Raw genomic sequence first — 22,330 nt, 5'->3', positions numbered from 1 at the left:
TCCTATCATAGGCCACGAACTTATCAATCACCCCTCGTATAGTAGAAGTTCATATTCTTTCATTGCCTTTAATTAACTTAAATTAGGACATTTTCCATTTTATATCTGGCTCCCTTAGCTAGCTAGTTGAAAGTTTCTTTGTTAAATAACCCACTGATAAAGTACGCTGAAGACAAATGCAGCCATCTTTCTGAGCACTCAAAAAAGCAGTGAAATTTTTTCTTTTTAATTTTTTAAAAATTGAGATATAGCATGATCTGGCCTTTTAAGCTACGCTGCCCAGCATTTCCCCCGATGTAATTCTAGCCTAATCATGGGACAATTTACAATGACTAATTTAATCTACCAGCTGGTGTGCCTTTGGACTGTGTGAGGAAACCAGAGCACCTGGAGGAAACCTATGCAGTCAGGGGTACAAACTATTTACAGGCTGCAGCTGGGTTGCCCGTACTGTCAATTGAATTGACTATTTCTTACATCCTACACATACATGAGGAGTAAAAATCTTTATGTTACGTCTCCATCTAATGTGCAATCACAGTAATTTATAATTACAAATGAGTAATAGAACAGTTGATGTAATATAGGGTACACACGAATCAGCGTGAGTTCATCAGTCTGATGGCCTGGTGGAAGAAGCTGTCCCAGAGCCTGTTGGTCCTGGCTTTTATGCTGTGGTACCGCTTCCCAGAGGGTAGCAGCTGGAATAGATTGTGGTTGGGGTGACTTGGGTCCCCTATGATCCTATGGGCCCTTTTTACACACCTGTCCTTGTAAATGTCTTGAATCGTGGGAAATTCACAACTACAGTTGCGCTGGGCTGTCTGCACCACTCTCTGTAGAGTCCTGCGATTAAGGGAGGTACAGTTCCCATACTAGGCAATGATGCAGCCAGTCAGGATGCTCTCATCTACTACATTATGACAAACTTAATGACCAATCATTAGTCTTTGGTGTTTGTTATTCAATTATGGTTGTGGCTCGTATAAAAATGGTAGTCATTTCTTCCTCTTCATATATCCACTTGAACCAGCATGGTGCCTTAATGCATTATGCTAAGAACACCACTTGTCACTGAATGGAAAAATCAGCCTAGCTTATTTGTTGAATTCAGGGGGAACATTTCAATTATTGAATGGCTCATGGCAAAAGAGCAATCAAGATTAAAAGCAAAGAGGATTCATAGATATGTAGATATAGCACAGAAATGGGTCCTATAATCTATCAAGTCCATGCTGGCAGTCACCATCCATTTTATACTATCCTACATTAAGCATTTTATTCTCACCATATCCTCATCAACTCCCTTCAGTTTCTACCAATCACCTACCCACCAGGGACAACTTTCAGTGGCCATTTCATTTTCCAAACTGCATATCTTTGGGGTGAGGAGAGGCACACAGACAGCTCCCAAAGTCAGGATTGAACTAGAGTCTCTGCCACTGAGGCATCAGCTCTATTAACTGTGCCATTATACTGTCCTATAGGAAAATGTGACAATTTCCAATCCATTAAAAGAAGCTGAAATACACAGATACTGCTTTAGTATGCTAAAGATTGAAGTATAATTTTATATAGAATTTATTTAGAAAAATGGCTTGTATCATGCCTAAATGTACACTTCCTAACATGACCTTTTATAATCATGATGGAAATAGAAATCACTTATAAATAATTTTAACCCAAATAGTCTCAAAGAATTGCATTCAGATAACTCCATATATGCTCCCTTCATAAAATCTCAAAGCGGTTTATAGCCAGTGAACCTTTGTTTAATCCTGGCCACGATTGTGATACAGGGAATATGGCAGTCAATTTGTACACAGCAAGTTCTTGCAAACAATCTGTTGAATTACAGATGAGGAAGGCCTGTTTTTAATCCTTCGCAGGAGGCTATATTTAAACACATGTCATCCCATTATATTCAATCATGCACAATAAGACTCCCACTCTTTGTGGTGTAGTTTGTGAAGACTTTATAACCCATTCAGTCATCAGCTGGATGCTTTCTCAGTGATCAACCAGAATAGGTGGAGGCGTTCAGAGAAAAATAAAAATGAGCATGAATCATTGAGCCAAATATGTGTTGTAACTTCAGTTGAAATCATTTGAAGATTCTGTTAAACTGGTTATCCATCGTGTCCAATGATGACAGGAAACCTGTGTGGGGAGAATTTTTAAATTGGAAAAGCTGTTGCACTGGGGAATTTCCACTCTCTTAACCTCAGATGTCCAGGTCCAGCAGTACAAACAAGCATCAAAAACTGGGGACCTCCGTGGTTGCAGTGAATAACCATGATGTCTTCTGTGCCAGTCTTGCCCTTTGCTCTTCACGGAGTGTTGCAGTATCACCTTCCTGGCCGTTGGATCTCACTGCCCAGACCTCTGGAGCTGAATTTGCACACTCGGCATGTCACTATCTTACCAGGATATGAGGCTGCCAGCTACCCTCACCTGGTTTAGCCCACCTGTTGAAGCGATGTACCGGAGTGTGGTCATTGTCACAGGTGAGAGCTGAGTGTCTGGTGGAAACCAGAGGTGAGTGAGCTGCCTGGAATGAACACGACAAGCCCCTTCATCAGATATCGGAGAGATCATGACACAAGATCTGCTATTTTGTTTGTATTATTGCTGTGTTAGCCTTAAAGGTAGTAAGATAAATTTAGAAGCAGATCATTCTTTTTGGGGTTGCCAGTTTTGATGGTTTACATGTAGTAAACATGATTTTCTAATATATTATTGATGATTTTGCATTTTATATTTATGTAAGAAGTAAAGCAAGCTTCCTCTTATAAGTATTGTTGACTTTGATTTAATTGCACATTTATAATATTTTATATTTTGCCTCTTCAGAATACTCTGATCAGTTTGAAGAGAGTCACCATAGTGGACCATTAAAATTAATCAACCATTTTAAGAAGAACTTATTGTAAACAATCACAATATATCAAACCAACTGCAAACAGACTAAGAAAAAGCTGAACCATTTTTTAAATCTTAAGCAACATTTAAGTTTTGGTCATGGTATGAACACATTTTAATGCAGCACTGCCATCTACTGACATGGATGATAGAAAATGCCAATAAGTTTTGAACATTCCATAATATTCCCAACAACTTTGTCATTCTTCAATTTAGAAACCGAACCTGTTTGTGTTTGATCTAATGTACAGTAAAAGCAATTCTGCATACATCAAACCACCAATCATTCTTGATTAATCATAGACAATCAAGAGATTAGCTTGGGCAAGATTTCTCCAACTCTGGCTAAGGTTTGCAGCACTGGCAATTGGGTGCCTGATATCACTGGTCACTCTGCACATTTCATATACTGTTGGCAGAAAATGCAGCTTTTGGAGAAACCTTTGAGTTTCATTATTATCCCATAATACATCTAGTAATACATTGTGTAGGGGCTGGGAATATTTGACCTCAATTAAAGGATCTGCACCATCACATAGATATTGTTCATATAATATCTCCCAGGATAGTTTTCAATCTCTGTGTATTATTGAATAATTCACTGAACTTTCATTCACTAATCCCAGCCTTTGTTTTGGTAATGACATATCCTACAAGCAGTGATCATTGGCTTGGTACCAGGCCAATTGATTGTGTGGTACAGGAAACGTTGCAGACACAAAGAAAAGAACAATGTCTCTCTCTGAATTCTTGAGCTTTCCCTTGCCTAATTGCCTGTTGTGCTCTGGTTGCCAAGAGAGTTCCTTAAGTGCTGACTTGCTTCTCAGGAGCCAACGTGCCAAATATGTGGCAGGTGTAAGCTAAACATACAGGTCCCAGTGGAGACTGATGGGGTCTCATTTTGGTCAATGAATTTGTGTTCTAAATTTATATCATCAACCTTTCAAATTTTTAGGTAATGGCAGTGAGCAGGTGTACTGCACATGTTTATCATAACAAGAGAGGGTGAATTCCAATTTCTAGTGTCATTTGTGATTTGGCCCAGTTTGGTTCAATGAAATTTGCCCTTTAACATACCCAAGCACTTACTCAGCCCCCTACTATTTCAATAAATTCCAAAAAGAACCATGAAACAAAGTTATTCAAAACATTTTAGCTCAGGTATTTTAAGTCAAATCATTGAAAACAAAATGATTTAATTTAATTGCCGATGATTTGGTCTAAGACCCTCCTGATGAAGGGTCTCAGCCTGAAATGTTGATTGTACTCTTTTCCACAGGTGCTGCCTAGCCTGCTGAGTTCCTCCAGCATTTTGTGTGTGTTGCTTTGATTTAATTCAATAAATCCTTAGAATGTTCAGAGGAAATGTACTATAAACCTAACAGTTGTTTTTCATTTATTTCAGTTTAGTTCATTAAATTAGCATTGATTAAAACAGATGAGGATTTATAAGATGTAGTTAATAAATCCTTGAATATGACATTGGCCAGTCAGCTAATAATAGGCAACCCACAATGGCTACACCATGAGCACTAGTAGATCACTTCTTGGCTGAGGAGCAATCCCAATAAAAAGAAATAAGTACATGGCGGTGCAGAAATGAGGCTTATCAGTAGCTAAACATACAAAATAAATTCTGGACCATTACCTCTGCTCTTTCATTATATGTTCTTTCCTTTATGAATGTAGGCATTGGAAACAGGGAGTTCATTTGACCCCATGAGTTTCTCTGCCATTTAATAAGATTATGGCAGATTTGACTCTAATTTCTACTTTGCAATCATGTTTATCTTAGAACAGTTCAGCAGAGTACAGTCCCTTCAGCCCATGATGTTGTGGCGAACTACTCCAAGATTAACTTAACCCTTCCTTTCCCCATTACCCTCCATTTAATTTCATCCATGTGACTAAGAGACTCTTAAATGACCCTAATGTTCTGCCTTACCACCAGCCCAAGCAGTGTGTTCCACAAACTTAACACTCTGTGTAAAAAAAATCCTACATCTGATATTCCCTCTATACTTTCCTCCAATCACCTTAAAATTATGCCCCCCTCATGTTCCATTTCTGTCCTGGGAAAACGTGTCCGGCTGTCTGCGCTATCTATGTCATTTATCATGATGGGACTCCCTTCAGTTGGTTGGTACAGGTTTTCAGTGACCTACCGGGAACACCATCAGGGCCTGATGTCCTATCGTAACCTACAACAATCTTCAACGTTATCCACAATACCACCTATCTTCATGTCACCCAACCCACTTTTCCACTTCCTCATCCAAGTTACTCACAAAAATCACAAAAAGCAGTGATTTTTGTGATGCTGCTGATGCTACTGTAACTTTATTAACCCTTTCTGTACCAGTGGTGCCAGAACAGATACCCATGGAATTCCACTGGTCATCAACCTCTAGGCAGAACACACTTCATCAACTACTGCTCTCTACCTTCCATGGACAACCCAATTCTGAATCCACACAGCTGGGATTCCCTGGATCCCATGCCTCCTGATGTTCTGAATAAGCCTACCGTCAAGCACCTTACTAAAATCCATATATACCACATCCAATGCTCTAACTGCATCAATTTGCTTTGTCACTTTCTTGAAAAATTCAGTCAAGCTCATGAGGCACAACCTGCCCCTCACAATGTCACGCTGATTATCCCTAATCAGACAACACTTCTCCAAATGCTCGTATATCTCTTAATTGCTTCCAGTGTATTTACATCATACTTCAAAAAAATATGACCAGTGTACTTCAGATGGAGACTATATAACTGAGGGGTAACCTCCCAGTTTTGTGCATACAGTTATATTATAAATAAGAAATAACTTGAATCATGCATCTAGAAACTGATATCTGAGAGCTCTTCATTTTGCATTATTGAGAGAGCACCATTCTTTTCAAATTCCTGCCAAAGGAGAAAACTGACAAATGAAGTCTAGTGTGAAAAATATGAACTATTGCTTGCTTGTTCAACCTATCTGTATCCTTCTGGAGCCTCCTCATTGTTCTTTTATTAGTTTATTCAGCCAAGTCAACTGTATAAATTGTATGAAGTTCAGACCCCAAAACCAAGCATTATCAGAAAAATTCCCTTTTAGACTTGGTCTCTGTTTCTGGTTTGCCAGCCAATTTTTCAACTACACCAAAATGTTATCTCCCATGACTTGTAAATTTTGCATAATAATGCTTGCTGCATTATCAAATACCTTCTGTAAAACTATGTGTTGGAGATCTCCTTAATCCACAGCATGTGCCACTTCAAGCAACTCTGCTAACTTGGTCACAAACACAAGAGATTCTGCAGATGCTGAAAATCCAGAGTAACACATAAAAAATGCTGGAGTTACTCATCAAAATTAAACGTAAAATTTGCTTTTTCTTCCAGTCTAATGGAGCCCTGCATGGGTCAAGCAAATTTTGGACAATTAAGATCCATCCATTCCATCAATAACCTCACTAGCCAATTCTCCTCAGAATGATCCATCAGGTCCTGACTACATATCAGGGTGCAATTCCAACAATTTGCAGTAGCTGTTAATGGTGCAGAACTGTAACAAGTGAAGACTAAAGTGAAGTACTGATGGACCCCACACATTAGGAACATACCTGGGATTTAGAGAAATGCCAAAAGTGTGACTGTTCTCTTGGTTGGAGAGGGTTGTCCATTCTGTCATTCTAAGCCATTTTAAAGAAGAAACTCTGAATACATATTCTGACCACTGGTTAAGGAAAATGGAGAGATTAGTTTATATCTTTGACCATTCTTGGGTGCATATACAAACTAATTAAAGTACACAGTCTAATCTAAATTTCTGAATAATTTGGAATAAAATTATTAGTGTCCTTTGTACTAAACTAGAAGGCAAATTTATTGTGGACAATTTCTTCCATATGCCTTTTGGGTGAATTTAGTTTTGCTGTTCTGTCAGTATGATGATCTAAAACTGCTGATTTTATGGAAGACAATGGATGGAGAATGACATTGGTTTGAACTAATGTAATCATTAGTGTTATTGTGTTTATAATTACCAGCATGCAGTAGTTACAAAGCCTGAACATGTATCTGTCACAGATACAAATTAAGCTGTACTCTTTTCATGCATAGTAATCATATTTCTTTCTTCTCTCTTTCTCTCTCTCTCTCTTTCTACTTCTCTCTTTGAATTCCTAGGTAGGAGTGAAGTGGTTGCAGATCTGTTACCCAATTTTGATGTAGAGATTATGCCAGGTACTGGTATTTCTCATGAAGACCATTCTCTGCCTCATCCCTTCCTAACAAACCGTGGTCATCATTATGCCGTTTATTTGTATCTCAAAACCTGACATTTAAAGCAAATTGTTATCTTAATGTTTTTCTAACTGCATTGAGATTTATGCACCAAATGAATCTGACAGACATGGCAGATGCATTAACACAGGAAATTTTGAGATCTGGCAGAGGAACGGCTGCTGCAGATTATATCATAATTTTGAAAATATCTGCAGTATTGAATTAGAAGAGAGATTTTTGAAAAACAGGACTTAGCAAATTATCCCAATTTTATCAGGCTGTTTAAAATAAGGAAGCAAAATATTGAGATACATAACATAGAAGATCACTTTCAATCTACATTTTAACTTCGTGGGGCCATCTGGGCTTCTGCATGCAGTTTTATCATTTCAATGATTTTCAATTATTGATGGGGTAGAGGGAGCTCCTCTGTAAATGTATCATCACCAACACTGAATACGTTGTTTAGTGGTGGTCTTATGTTTACTCTCCTTTCAAAGGAACAAAATGAATTTTGAAATACAGTACATGTTGCTACTATGCGATGTAGTTACTGGCTGGGTATGAACTCTTTGCATGTATGTTTGATTTCTGAACTGAAAGGACTGACTTATAAAATAATACAGGCTGGGACTTTACTCTATTTATGAAATGCTTTGGACAAATTTAAGATAAAGTAACCAGGAAATGCAGTTAGAACCTTTTTAAAACTGAAAATGTGATATGTGGAATGGATCACAGCACAGATAAGAAAGAAACCTTTAAAGGTTTTGCAGGGGACAGGATTTTGTTAGCATTTAAGGCCTAAACATTTTTGCACATTTTAGAAAAGAAAGGATCAAGTGTTTTGGATTAGTAGGCTAGATGATTTGAGGACTGCCATACACTGTACTAAATCATGTTGCAAACTAGCCTTCAACTTAACCTTATTCAAGATGAAATTAATATATCTTACCTGATAGTTTACAATATGGAATCCAGATGTCAATGCCATTTTCACCAACTAGATTAGCTATCATTTGAATCAACTCCCAAAAATGTTATCACAAAAATGTTAAAATGTAGAAAGTGAAACAAGAACGCATTGATTTCTATTGATTTGGTGGCTTATGTATAGTAGTTCTTCACTGCAACAGTTGCTTTAAGATTTGAGCGGAGGGTGCTGTAGCTACTAACTCAGTGAACTCTGCAACTTGGTGAACTGTTCCAACTTTGCACAGTACAGTCGTCATTTTAGGTATTGCACTGTACTGCTGCTACTGCTGCAAATAAAAAACAAATTTCATGACATATGTGAGTGATGATAAACTTGATTCTGATATGGGATTCTATTGTGCACTGAGAGTGGGAAGGAGGCAGGGAGAGGGGAATCATAGTTGGAAAAAGGGGAATGGAGAGGGGAGAGAGTGGGAATCACCAGAGAGACATTCTGTGATGATCGATAAACCAATTGTTTGGAATCAAATTACCTTGTCTGGTGTCTTAGGACTGGGTGTGATTACACCCACACCACCCCCCAGCCTGGCACTCCTTCTCTGCCCTCACCATTCCCAATATCCTTTGCTCGCGCCAGATTTACGAACTTGCTTTTTGCTCCACGTTGACAAGTACTGTGCAAAAGTCTTAGGCACCTAGCTATATATATATGTGCCTAAGACTTTTGCACAGTACTATAGGTACCATGCTTCAAGTTGTGTTGAAGATCCTTACTGTTTCTTGTCTAAGTGAGTGTAATATTCTATGTACAGCTTAAGGATGCAAATTCTATATGATATTGTTGTCATTCAAAGACTTTGCTTAAAACATGCATATTGATAGCTGAATCTTGTGATGAAAACTTCCATAGGCTATCCTTGAGAAACTGTATCTTGAACCAAATAAATAGACTAAGCTCTCAATCTGTTTCTGCTATCTCTTTCTGGAAGATACACATAAAAATATTTCTTTGCCAGGATATTGATGCCTCCAGCAATATTCAGAATGTTGTGGGCACTGCAATCAAGTAAATCTAATATTCTACTTTGTTTAGATGAATCCAAACTTGCTGAGACTAATTTTAAGTCCTTTTTATTTTAATGACTGTCTAGCAATATCATTAATGTCCTTTTCCTTTTTTGTATTTGTTTTTGGAACCTCACCTCCAGTTTATTTGGTAAATATAGTAAGTAACTATTCAGATCTCAGATCATGCCAACCAGCCTGCCTTAAGGATCTTGGACTGCTGGCACATTAAAAGTAGGAGTCCTGAGATTCCCCACTTCAGTGCTCCATTGTGAATTAATAAATATTCACTGTTCCAACAATTCATTATTTCACATTCATCTCTATGGAATCCTTTGGTGTAATTATTTCAGATAATGTAGATCAGCAAATTTGCGGATGACACCAAGATTGGGGTGTAATGGACAGTGAGGAAGGCAATCGAAGTTTGCAGCGGAATCTGGAGCAGCTGGAAAACGTGCTGAAAAATGGCAGATGAAATTTAATGCGAACAAGTGTGAAGTGTTGGTCTTTGGGAGGAAAAAGCAGGGTAGGATTTGCATGGTGAGCGGCAGAGCAATGAGGAGTGCAGTAGAACAAAGGGATCTGGGAATACAAATCTATAATTCCTTGAAAGTGGTGTGACTGGGAAACGGTCATAAAAGGAGCTTTTGGCACATTGGCCTTCATAAATCCAAGTATTGAGTACAGGAGTTGGTATGTTATGTTGAAAGTGTATAAGATGGTGGTGAGGCCTAATTTGGAGTATTGAATGTAGTTCTGGTCACCCACCTACAGGAAAGATATCAATAAGATTGAAAGAGTTCAGAGAAAATTTACAAGGATGTTGCCAGGACTTGGGGATCTGAGTTATTGGGAGAGGTTGAATAGATTAGGACTTTATTCCTACAGCGTAGGAGAATGAGGGAAGATTTGATAGAGGTATACAAAATCATGAATGGCATACATAAGGTAAATGCTAGTAGGCTTTTTCCACTGAAATTGGGTGAAATTAGAATTAGAGATTGTGGTGATATCACTTGTCACTTGCAGGAACGTGATTGGACAGAGTTTGGAGCATGTGCAGAAATGACAGAATGATCTAGAAAATGTATGATAAAAACATGGTTGCTGTTCGCTGTTGTAAATAAAAATTCTAGTTTTAATTCTTCCAGAATATGGTTTGTTCTTAGTAACCCACGGTACATATAAAGAACACAACATGGTGTCAGAACTTGGTCTGGAAGAATAATACGTTTCACTAACACAGGAGAAGCAAAGATAATCGGAAAAAAAAAAGCACAAACTTTTATATTGTTTGCTAACAGCTTTAAAAATGAAAGTTTTGCAACTCCCATCGACACTTCAGCTAACTGGAAACGTAGCTGAAAACTGGAAAAGATTTAAACAGTATTTTGAAATTTATTTATCGGCGATTGGAGCAGATAAAAAATCTGAAAAAACTAAAGCTGCAATTCTACTCCGCGTTATAGGTGATGATGCAATTGAGGTATATAACCATATTACTTTTGAAAATGGAGATAATTTGAATCTAAAAGCGATAATCGACAAATTTGACGCATTTTGTATACCGAAGCATAATGTGACGTATGAGCACTATAGATTTTTCAAATGTCAGCAGAGATCTGGTCAAACGATTGATCAATTTGTTATGGAGTTGAGAAATCACAGGAAAAGATGCGAGTTTGCAGAACTTACAGACTCTCTCCTTAAAGACAGAATTGTTTGCAGCATTCTTGATAATGATCTGAGAGAAAGACTGTTAGAACAAGATTTGAATTTGGCAAAAACTGTGGCACTCTGCAAAGCTTTGGAGACGGTGATGTCACAGGCTAAAGAGCTTTTTATCAGGAACGGCTGCGTAGACGCTGTAAAGCGCGAACATATTAGAAAAATTAATGCAGTGACAACAGAGCAAGACATCATCTGAAAGAAAAAAATATTTTGTGATCGCTGTGGGCGGCAACATCATCTAAAGAAGTGTCCAGCGTATCGGAGAATGTGCAACACCTGCGATAAGAGTAATCATTTTTCACGCTGTTGCAGAAGTAGAAAGGAAATAAAACACGTAAATGCAGTGCTTGAAAATGAATGTGAGGAGTTTTATATAGATGTGCTGTGTGAAAACAAACAAAGTAAGAATGACTGGACTATTCCATTGCAAGTGAACCAAAAGAATATTCTGTTTAAATTGGGTACTGGAGCACAAGTAAATGTTCCTGCAGAATCTGAGTTTAATGCATTAAAGCCTAGACCAAAGTTATATCAGACAAATATAAAAGTGACTGGGTATTCAGGTGCAGACATTCCAGTTAAAGGAACATGTGTGGCAAAAGTATCACACAAAAATATGGTGCACACGCTTTCATTTGTGGTGATGCCAAAGAATGTACAGTAAATACTGGGTTTATCTGCCTGTGAGAGACTGAATTTGGTGAAAAGAGTTAGTTCTGGACAGTGACACAGAGTCAGATTACAGTGAATTGACGAAAGAGTATGAAGTCATACAGAGACCAAACTTGCCGGTACAGTACAATACTGATCTGAAGCCAAAGAGTTTCAAGAATCAGGATCCAATTGAAGAAGTGAACGCACAAGTGAAGGAATTGAGAAGTTTTATTGAAATGATGAAGTCTCAGCATAAAAAAGAGATTACACAGTTAATGAATGAATTGCGATTTCTTCTCAAAGACCTCAAGAAAGAGTCAATTTCAGAGTTTCAGTTAACTGATGCAGACCAGACAACACATGAAAATGACAACGAAACACAAGAACTGTGTGAATCACTTAGAAGGTCTACTCGTGTTCGTAAACCCTCAGAGAGACTGATAGAGACATGTTAAATTAGGCATTTGTTCTGATTAATGTTGCTAATTGTTTTTCTTTTTAAGGAAAGGAAGATGTGATATCACGTGTCACGTGTAAGAACGTGATTGGACAGAGTTCAGAGCATGCGCAGAACTGACAGAATGATCGAGAAACTGCATGTTAAAAACGTGGTTGCTGTTTGCTGTTGTAAATAAAAGTTCTAGTTTTAATTCTTCCAGAATATGGTTTGTTCTTAGTAACCCACGGTACATATAAAGAACACAACAGAGGTCATAGGTTATGGGTGAAAAGTGATCTTAAGGGGAACATGAGGGAGAATGTTTTTATTTCAGGGGTGAGAGTGTGGAATGTGCTGCGAGTAAAAGTGGTAGTTAATGATTCGATTTCAACATTAAGAGAAAGTTGGATAGGTACATGAATGGAAGAGGTATTAAGAGCTATGCCAGGTGCAGTTCGAGGGAACTAGGCAGTTTAAATGATTCGGCACGGGCTGGATGGCCAGAGGGCCTATTTCTGTGCTATGGTGTTCTGTGACTATAATTCTGGATGCTTTCCTTTCTCTTACACCTGCTTCTAGTTCACATAGCTTGAGAATTACTGCAGTCAGATTTCTGCAGTAATACTAATTCTCTGCCAGAGCATTTCCTATTGATCACAACTGTTGACAAAGTGGAATACTGGTCACGTTTATATACTTTCAATTCTACTTAATGTTATTGTCTTGTCTGGCTGTTTACTTCATAGGATCAAGGACTGTGTGTTTGAATAGCAAAACTTTAAATAGGTTCACGGTACTGTAAGAACAATTTGGTGTTAAAAGCACCATGAGGCAATCTTGAATGCATAATTATTGGAGCAAAGCTACAACTATTACTTAGAATGCTGGAAGATAATGCAAATGGATTTATAATTTAATGTGCTCCAAGGAAAAAAAAATTTTGCTTTCCCTAAACACACTTGCCAACCATGGATGCAGAATTGCTACTTTAAAAGATCTTATTATGAAATACCTTTTGCTAAAGATAATTACTTCTGGATAACATAAATTATAGCAGCAGACAATCAAAGTTGATTGAAAATGTGCATTTATATAGTATTCTTATTTACATCCTTCTGAAATATCCCAAAACACCTCTCATTAAAATAGCTGTTGGAAGTGTAGTAACTGTTGTTCTGCGGGTAAACATGGAAACCTATCTTGTGCATTTAGCCCCTGACAACAATGAAATGATTGACAGCATAATCTGGTTTTGTAGCTGTTGTTTGGAGGTAAAGCTGTTGGTCCAATCTTAACATGCAATCCTCAACATTGTGGCAACAGAGAGACTGAGCTACAATTTAATAGAATCTTATCTGATGATGACAATTACAATAAGGAACACTGCTTCAGTACTTGCTAAAATTTCAGATAATGGACCAGAATCCTCAAATAAATTTTTGAATCCTGAGATAAAAGCAGCATCAACAATCTAAGATTACACTATAGAGAAAGTAAAGATTATTTTAGAGATAATAAAAACCAGTGCATTGAAGAATACTCAGAAAGCAACAAAAAAAAAATCCTAACCAGTGATAGCTGGGAAAAGAAGAATGCAGGCCTCTTGATCTGCTTTATATTGATAGTGGTGAAAGTGTATTTTGTGGTACGATACCTGATATTCCCAGCTAGAAATCTCTCTTAATGTGACTCATGAAAATACTAGAACAAAAACTGCACATTCTGGAAATGTACAATAAAAACATAAAGTCCTTGGAGTACTTATAAGTACATCTATGGGAAGAAAACAAGGTTTTATGTTTCTGGTTAAAGACCCATTGTCAGAAGTGGGAGGAAGACAAAAGAAGCTGAAATAAAGCTTCCTTTATTTCTTTTCTAGTTCTGAGAAAGAATCTTTGACTCGAAACAATAATTGTTTCTCCTCATATGGATGTGGCCTGATCAGTTGAGTAATTTAGCATTTTCAGTTTTTATTTTAATGTTGCTCATCTAGATTGTGGTAATTTATATCAGAATGATCTGATCAAAACAAATAGTTACAAAAAGAGTACAAAAATACCAGCTATTTTCTGCATGTATTTTTTTCACAGCATGCTACAATGTCAATAATGGAAAATGAGCAATTACATGATGCAATGATTAACAAGTGGAATTGGATGAGATAATTCAGTTGAACTTCCCATTAATGTTGTCAGTTGACATCATAGTGTTCAGTTTATAAATGATAATCTACTCCGTTATGTATACATATTAATTTTAAATTGTGTTTGTGAACAATTAGGAATCACAAGCATTTTTTCCCCCACTGCTAATCTGGTCAGTCTCTTTTCAAAGTCTCTTCAGATACCCTCTGTGAAAAATAGAGTCTACAGCATAGAAATAGGCCATTCAGCCCAATGATCCATGCTGATCAAGATTCCCATGAATGTTAGGAATACAATTTTATACCAGAGGGTTTTTATCACTGGGCACTGTTTGATTTGTTACAGTTATCTACTTTGGAAAAGGTGTTATTTTTCTCTGAAAAGGTAAAAATTTCTGAATTTTGGGGAACAAGAAAACAGAATGGAATGATTGACACTTTTTCACATTTTAATGCTGGAAATACACAGCAGCTCAAATGTGGACAGAGCAGCAGTATTGTTAGCATTCTAGGATATGAATTTTTGGTGAGTTCATTTTAACTGTCTCCTTATTCTGTCTAATCTCTGAGCATTCACAATATTTTTCTGATCCAAAATCTGTAGAATTTATAATGTGTGATTGATAAACATTATGCTGGCTGAAATGTGACTGGATTTTTTGAGCTTTTCGTACACATAATATGAAAGAATATGCCTGTTCTAACATCTAAACCTCCCCAAATGTCCTGTAGCCAATTAAGCACTTTTGACATGGTCACTTCTGTAATACAGGAAAGGTGACTGACTGACAGTTTGAATTTTACAAAGGACAAAAAGTAATGAACAATGTTTTTACTGATTTTGGTTCAGAAAGAAATACTAAATTTGGCATCAACAAAGTATCTTATTTAGGAATTTCTATTTCTAAAGGTCATTAGTAAAATAACCTCACTATGGCTGACTACTATTTCTATGTTGTACTCCTGTGCAGTGTGACTTATAATACCTATGGACATGGTGAATATGGAGAGTATCCAAATATACCACTGCAATACTCTCTATTGTAAGAGGTGCAAATTTAATTTTTCTATTGAAGGCATTTACTTTTTCCTCATTCTCTCTATTGATGATGGAAAAGAGGCCATAGAGTTTGTTTTCCCCTTATTTATGGATGGATTACCATTTTGCTATAGGAAGACCATAAGGCATAGGAGCAGAATTAAGCTATTCAGCCCATGGAGTCTTTTCTACCTTTGATCATGGCTGATATATATTTCTCTGTCAATCCCAAACTCCTGCTTTCTATCCATAACCTTTGATACTTTTACTAATCAAGGAACTATCAACCACCACTTTAAATATACCCAATGACATGGCCTTCTCAGTCATCTGTGGCAATGAATTCCACAGACTCACCACTCTCTGGCTAAAAAGTTCCTCCTCATCTCTGCTTTTAAAGGAACATCCTTTTATTCAGAGGTGTGCCCTCTGATCCTAGACTCTCCCACCGTTGGAAACATCCTCTCCATGTCCACCCTATTCAGACGTGCCAATATTCAATAGGTTTCAAAGAGATGCCCTCTCATCCTTCTAAACTCCAGCAAGTACGAGCACAGAGCCATAAAACACTCTTCATTCGTACATTAAGCCTTTCATTCCCAGGGTCATTCTCATAATCCTCTGGACCTCTCCAACCCTAGTACATCCTTCCTTAGATATGGGGCCCAAAACTGCTCACAATGTTCCAAATGTGGTCTGACCATTGCTTTAGCGTTACAAGTTTGTTTTTCTGTTTTAGTCTTCTATAAACAAATACTAACATTGCATTTGTCTTCCTAACTACCAACCTACAGGTTATCCTTTAGAGAACCCTGCATAATTACCTTTGCACCTCCAATTTCTCAGTTCTGTCCATATATGGAAAATAGTCTTCTATTTATTCCTTCTACTAAAGTGGATGGCCATCCACTTCACTGTGTTGTATGCCATCTACCACTTTTCTGCCCATTCCGCCAATCTGTCTTCATCCTTCTGTTGACTCTGCTTCCTCAGCACACCCTGTCCTTCAACCTATCTTTGTATCATCTGCACACTTGACCACAAAGCCAACAATTCTATCATCCAGAGCATTAACATATACAGTGCCTATAAAAATTATTCAACCTTCTTGGAAGTTTTCATGTTTTATTGTTTTACAACATTGAATCACAATGGATTTAATTTGGGTTTTTTTTGAAACTGATCAACAGAAAAAGACTCTTTCGTGTCAAAATGAAAACAGATTCCTACAAAGTGATCTAAATTAATTACAAATATAAAACACAAAATAATTTTTTTGCAGAAGTATTCACCCCCTTCACGTCAGTATTTAGCAGATGCACCTTTGGCAGTAATTACAGCCTTGAGTTTGTGTGGCTAGGTCTCTATCAGCTGTGCACATCTGGACACCGCAATTTCCTCCCATTCTTCTTTACAAAACTCTGTCAGAATGCATAGGGATCATGAGTGAACAGCCCTTTTCAAGTCTAGCCACAAATTCTCAATTGGATTGAGGACTGAACTCTGACTTGGCCACTCCAGGACATTAACTTTTTTGTTTTTAAGCCATTCCTTTGTAGCTTTTGGCTCACTCTCTTGTTGGAAAACAGATCTCCCAAATCTTCTCCAAGTCAGTTCTTTTGCTGACTGCATCAGGTTTTCCTCCAGGATTTCCCTGTATTTTGCTGCTTTCATTTTACCCTCTACCTTCACAAGTCTTCCAGGGCTTGCTGCAGTGAAGCAACCCCACAGCATGATGCAGCCACCACCATGCTTCATAGTAGGGATGGTGTGTTTTTGATTATGTACGGTGTTTGGCTTATACCAAACATAGTGTTCAGTCTGATGGCCAAAAAGCTCAATTTTGGCTTCATCAGACCATAGAACCTTCTTTCAGCAGACTTCAGAGTCTCCCACATACCTCCTGGCAAAGTCTAGCCTGGACTTCATGTGAGTTTTTTCAATGATGGCTTTCTCTTTGCCACTCTCCCAGAAAGCTGCAACTGGTGAAGCACCCGGGCATCAGCTGTATGCGCAGACTCTCACATCTCAGCCACTGAAGCTTGTAACCCCTCCAGAGTTATCATAGGTCTCTTGGTGGCCTCCCTCACTAGTCCACTTCTTGCATGGTCACTCAGTTTTTGAGGTTGGCTTGCTCTAGGCATATTTGCAGCTGTGCAATATTCTTCCCATTTCTTGATGATTGACTTAACAATACTCCAAGAGATATTCAGTAACTTAGAAATTTTCTTCTATCATCTCCTGACTTATGTTTTTCAATAACCTTTTCATGGAGTTGCTTGAAGTGTTCTTTTGTCTTCATGGCGTAGACTCACCAACAGTTGGACCTTCCAGATACAGGTCTATTTTTACTACAATCAATTGAAACACTTTGACTGCACAGTGGTCTCCAAAAACAGATTTCCATTTAACTAATTATGTGATTTTTAAAACCAATTGGCTGCAACAGTGATGATTTGATGTGTTATATTAAAGGGGGGGGGTGAATACTTCCACAATTATTTTGTGTTTTATATTTGTAATTGATTTAGATAATTCCATAGAAATCTCTTTTCACTTTGACACAAAAGTTTTTTTTCTGTTAATCAGTGTCAAAAAAGCAAAATTATATCCACTGTGATTCAACGTTGTAAACCAATAAAACTTCTGGGGGCGGGGTGCGGTGAATACTTTCTATAAGCACTGTAACTTAAAAAGTAGCAGACCCAACTCCAACCCCTGTGGAACACCACTAATCACTGACAGCTAATCAGAAAAGGCTTCCTTTGTTTCCATTCTTTATCTTCTTCCAGTCAATCCATTTTCTATCCATGCGAGTACCTTTCTGAAAGGCTCCCATCTAATTTAGCCTCATCTGAAGCACATTTGGGCCTTCTGAAAATCCAAGTAAACAACATCCACTGGCTGTCCCTTGTCTATCCTGCTTGTTAATAATTCAAAGAATAACCGACTTATAATTCCCTGTACTTTATCTCCCTCATTTCTTAAATAGTGTTGTGACATTTACAATTTTTCAATCCTCCAGAACCATTCTAGAATCTAGTGATTCTTGAAAGATCACTCCGCAGTCTCCTTAGCCAACTCTTTCAGGACCTTGGCGTCTAGTTCATCTGGTCCAGGTGCCTTGTCCACCTTAAGACTTTTTAGCTTCCCAAACACCTTCTCCATAGCAATAGTGAATGCACTGACTTCTGCCCCTGACACTTTTGTATTTTTAGCACATTGCTGATGTCTTCCACAGTGAAGATTCTTGCACTTATTCAATTTGCTCATTTCTTTTGTTCCCTGTTACTTCTCCACATCATTTGCTATAAGTCCAATGTCATTCCTGCCACTCTTTTTATATATCTGAAAAACCTTTTAGTATCTTCTTTTATATTATTGCTTAGCTTACTTCACATTTAATCTTTTCTCTCTTTATTGCTATTTTTAATTGCCTTTTATTGGTTTTTTGAAATTTCCCAATCTTCTAATTTCATGCCGGTATTTGCAGCAATTTATGCCTTCTCTTTTGCTGTTATCTCTTTGGGATGAAATGATCCTACATCTTCTGAATTCTCCCAGAAATTCCTGGCACTGCTGATCTATTGTCATCCCTACTAACAGTCCCCTTATAATCAACTTTGACCAGCTCCTCTTTCATCTTTACTCAACTGTAATATTGATACATCTGATTTTAGCTTCTCCCTCTCCAAATGCAGGGTGAATGCTATCATATTATGATCACTGCCTTCTGAGGGTTCCTTCCCCTTAATTAAATCTGGTTCACCACACCTCACTCAATTCAGAATTGCCTTTTCCCTAGCTGCTCTAAAAAGACATTTCATAGGCATTCTACACACTTCTTTCTCCTGGGATCCAACACCAATTTGATTTGCCCAGTTTACCTGCATATCGAAGTCCTCATGACTTCCTTAATATTGCCTTTCTTACATGTCTTTTCTATCTCCTGTTGTAATTTGTACACTATATCCTGGCTATTTGAAGGCCCCTGTATAACTCCCATCAGGATCTTTTTACTCTTATAGTTTCTTAATTCCAACAACGAGGATTCTACACCTTCTGAGATTATGTCACTTTTTGCTAAAGATTTGATTTCATTTTTACCAACAGAGCTACCACATCCTCTCTGCCTACCTGTCTGTCTTTTTGATGGGATGTGTGTCCTTGGATGTTTAGTTCCCAGCTGTGATCTTCTTTCAGCCATAATTCTGTGATACCTTCAATGTTGCACCTGTCAATTTCTAACTGCTTAAAGCTCATCCACTTTATTTTATATACTGTGTGTATTCAAATGTGACACCTCTCTTCCTGTATTCGCCACCCCTCTTCTCAAACTTCTTTCCATATTACTTGAAGTTAGATTCTAACCACTTTCTGAATTTTATTTTGAGCTTCATTCTGGAGCCTTCAGTAGTTTCTCCTGTGCTTTAATTTCCCTTTTACTTTAACACTACTTTTTCAATTTGCTGAATTCCCCCCAGCCACCCCCACTCATTAGTTGAAAGACCTGAACACAGCCCTAATTATGTGATTCGCTAAGAATCTGGTCCCAGCATGGTTCAGTGGAGCTTGTCCCATCAGTCCCTACTGTTGTGCATACAGTGAGCAAGGATCTCAGACATATTGGACAAGTTCAAGGGCTGAGGCTCCCGCAGTACTATCTCTTTGATCCTCATACCTGCCTCATTCACAGTCATACCCTCTTGTCCCTGATCATGGAACAAATCAGAAACAGTTAATGTATTAGGTGTGACTGCCTCCTGAAAAATCACAGCTTTAGTAGTGATCACTAGATTCTGGAATTTTCCAAAGGACTGGAAAATTGCAAATATCTCTCCGGTCTTTAAGAAGGGAGGGAGGCAAAAGACACAAAATTATAAGGCTGTTAACCTAACTTCAGTGGTTGGCAAGATGTTAGAGTCCATTATTAAGGGTGAGGTTTTTGGATATTTGGACGCACAATAAAAAAGGTTGAAGTCAGCATGGTTTCCTATAGGGGAAATCTTGCCTGACAGAGCTGTTGGAATATTTTGAGAAAATAACAGGCAGGATACACAAAAGAGAGTCAGTTGTTCACTTGGATTTTCAGAAGACCTTTGACAAGATGTCACACAAGAGGCTGCTAAACAAGGTAAGAGTCCATGATATTATTAGAGGGAAGATATTAGCATGGACATAAGATTAGCTGACTGGTAGGAAGCAAAGAGTGGGAATAAAGGGGGCCTTTTGTGGTTGGCTGCCAGTGACGAGTGATATTCCACAGGGGTGGTGTTGGGTCCACTCCTTTACACATTATATGTTAATGATCTAGATGATTAATTGAAGGGCCTGTGCCCAAGTTTGCAGATGATACAAGGATAGGTGAAGGAATAGGTAGACTTGAGGAATGAGATAATCTACAGAAGGGTTTGGACAGATTAGGACACCGGACAAATGAAGTGGCAGTGTAGAACACAATGTAAGGAAGTGTGTGGTTATGCACTTTGATACAAAAAATAAAAGTGTGGACTATTTTCTAAACAGGGAGTGAATTCAGAAATCCAAGATGCAAAAGCACTCAGGAACCCTAGTGCAGGATTCACTAAAGGTTAAGTTACAGGTTGAATCAGTCGTAAGCAAGGCAGATCCAGTGTTAGCATTCATTTTGAGAGGACTACAGTATAAAACCAAGGAGGTAGTATGAAGGCAATGAGATCATTGAAGGTGATGTTGTACTTTATTATCAATGTTTGCTTTCCCCAAGAGGATACTCATGAGAGATAGGAAGTGTCCACATTTTTCAGAGTTTTGCTGTGATCTTTTATTATTAGAGGCCAGTGTGGTACAGAAGTGATAAAAATCATATTGGAGGCTTTCTTCCAGGCCTTTGCAGATACATGCATTTTAGCTTGTGATATTGAGCTGAACAGATTCAGACTTGCGCTCCCTGTGTGAGTATTGTCTGCAGAGTTCTCGCAAAGTAGCTGTCCAGCAATACAATGGGTTACTGTGATTGGTCTCATGACAAGTGCTTAAAGAGAAGGAAATCAGCTAGATGCTGGGGAAGGGCAAAGATAAGCTTAATTAAACCTGTAGGACGAAAATCATTCAAACATTGTTTCTATGTAGCTCTAGCATATTGATTCTGGGATTTACTTTTGAATAAACATCTGGGGTGGCGTCACCCTTTCCCCTAAAATCTAAACAAAAAATACTTTGAATAATGTTCCTTGTAGAATCATTTCCCAACCATATTCTAGTAAGAGTAACAGATTACAGAATTATGTAGCATAATTTATTTTAAGAACAATCAACCTTGCAGGTATACAAAATGTTAGAAATGTTTTTTATTTAATTACTTTAGGAAACACATAGGAATTTAGAAAAAGGAAATAAAATCTATACTGAGCAACACAATTTTTTAAAATGTTAGTGAATAATCATTAGATTTTATAGTGTATTAATCAGATAGAAAGTTATTTAAAGCATGCCATAATAGTATGGTTTTTATTTAGCCATTCATGATGTATAATGCATTGCGAAATATTTTGTATTACAGAATGGGCGTTTGTTGGTTTAGTGCTCTCCGGATCCTTTCTGCTCCTTATTCTTCTTGGTGTATGTTGGTGTCAGTGCTGCCCTCACACATGCTGCTGTTATGTTCGCTGCCCTTGTTGTCCAGAATCCTGTTGTTGCCCTCAAGCCTGTAAGTATACCTTTCCACCCTACAACTGTTAAAAGGATTGTTATCTTATTTATTTTTCTCTACATTGGTGTTCTGGTATTTTAAAGGTTTTCTAATTTAGTTTAACATGCATTATAAGGAGGACCATGTTTTCCCATATTTACACCTGCCGTGCAATGTGACTGATACAGTGAATTTCCAAAGTTTCCATAAACTATACATCGACCTGAGTGGGAATTTTGTCGATTGAATATAGTAATGAAACTGCTGAAAAGGATCTCATCAGGCAGATGTCTTTATGTGATGTTACATGCTAAAATAAAAATGTATGGGAACATTTTGAATCACGTAAAATAAAATACAAATCTTAAGACACCATAAAAATCATGCTTGCAGGATGGTCAAAAAGTGAGTTTAAAAACTTCCAAAAGCTTTATCTGCTAATGAAAGCTGAAA

The 22,330-nt window shown here is 37.7% G+C and overlaps 1 protein-coding gene across 5 annotated transcripts in view; it reads left to right on the top strand.

Moving 5' to 3' along the window:
• Window positions 1-22,330, top strand: part of ildr2 (immunoglobulin-like domain containing receptor 2) — a 127,244-nt gene that overhangs the window by 77,576 nt on the left and 27,338 nt on the right. For 4 of the 5 annotated variants that reach the window (XM_072260268.1, XM_072260270.1, XM_072260266.1 and 1 more), the window contains 2 exons: window positions 7,099-7,155; window positions 21,749-21,895. In XM_072260268.1, coding sequence (XP_072116369.1) covers window positions 7,099-7,155; window positions 21,749-21,895 — 204 coding nt within the window. The remainder of the gene's footprint in view (window positions 1-7,098; window positions 7,156-21,748; window positions 21,896-22,330) is intronic. The other variant, XM_072260269.1, reaches the window with a different exon arrangement.

Source organism: Mobula birostris, chromosome 6 (genome assembly GCF_030028105.1).
Source record: "Mobula birostris isolate sMobBir1 chromosome 6, sMobBir1.hap1, whole genome shotgun sequence".
Classification (NCBI taxonomy): Eukaryota; Metazoa; Chordata; class Chondrichthyes; order Myliobatiformes; family Myliobatidae; genus Mobula; species Mobula birostris.
Note: the sequence above shows the minus strand (reverse complement) of the source record. Positions and strands in the feature narration are given on the sequence as shown.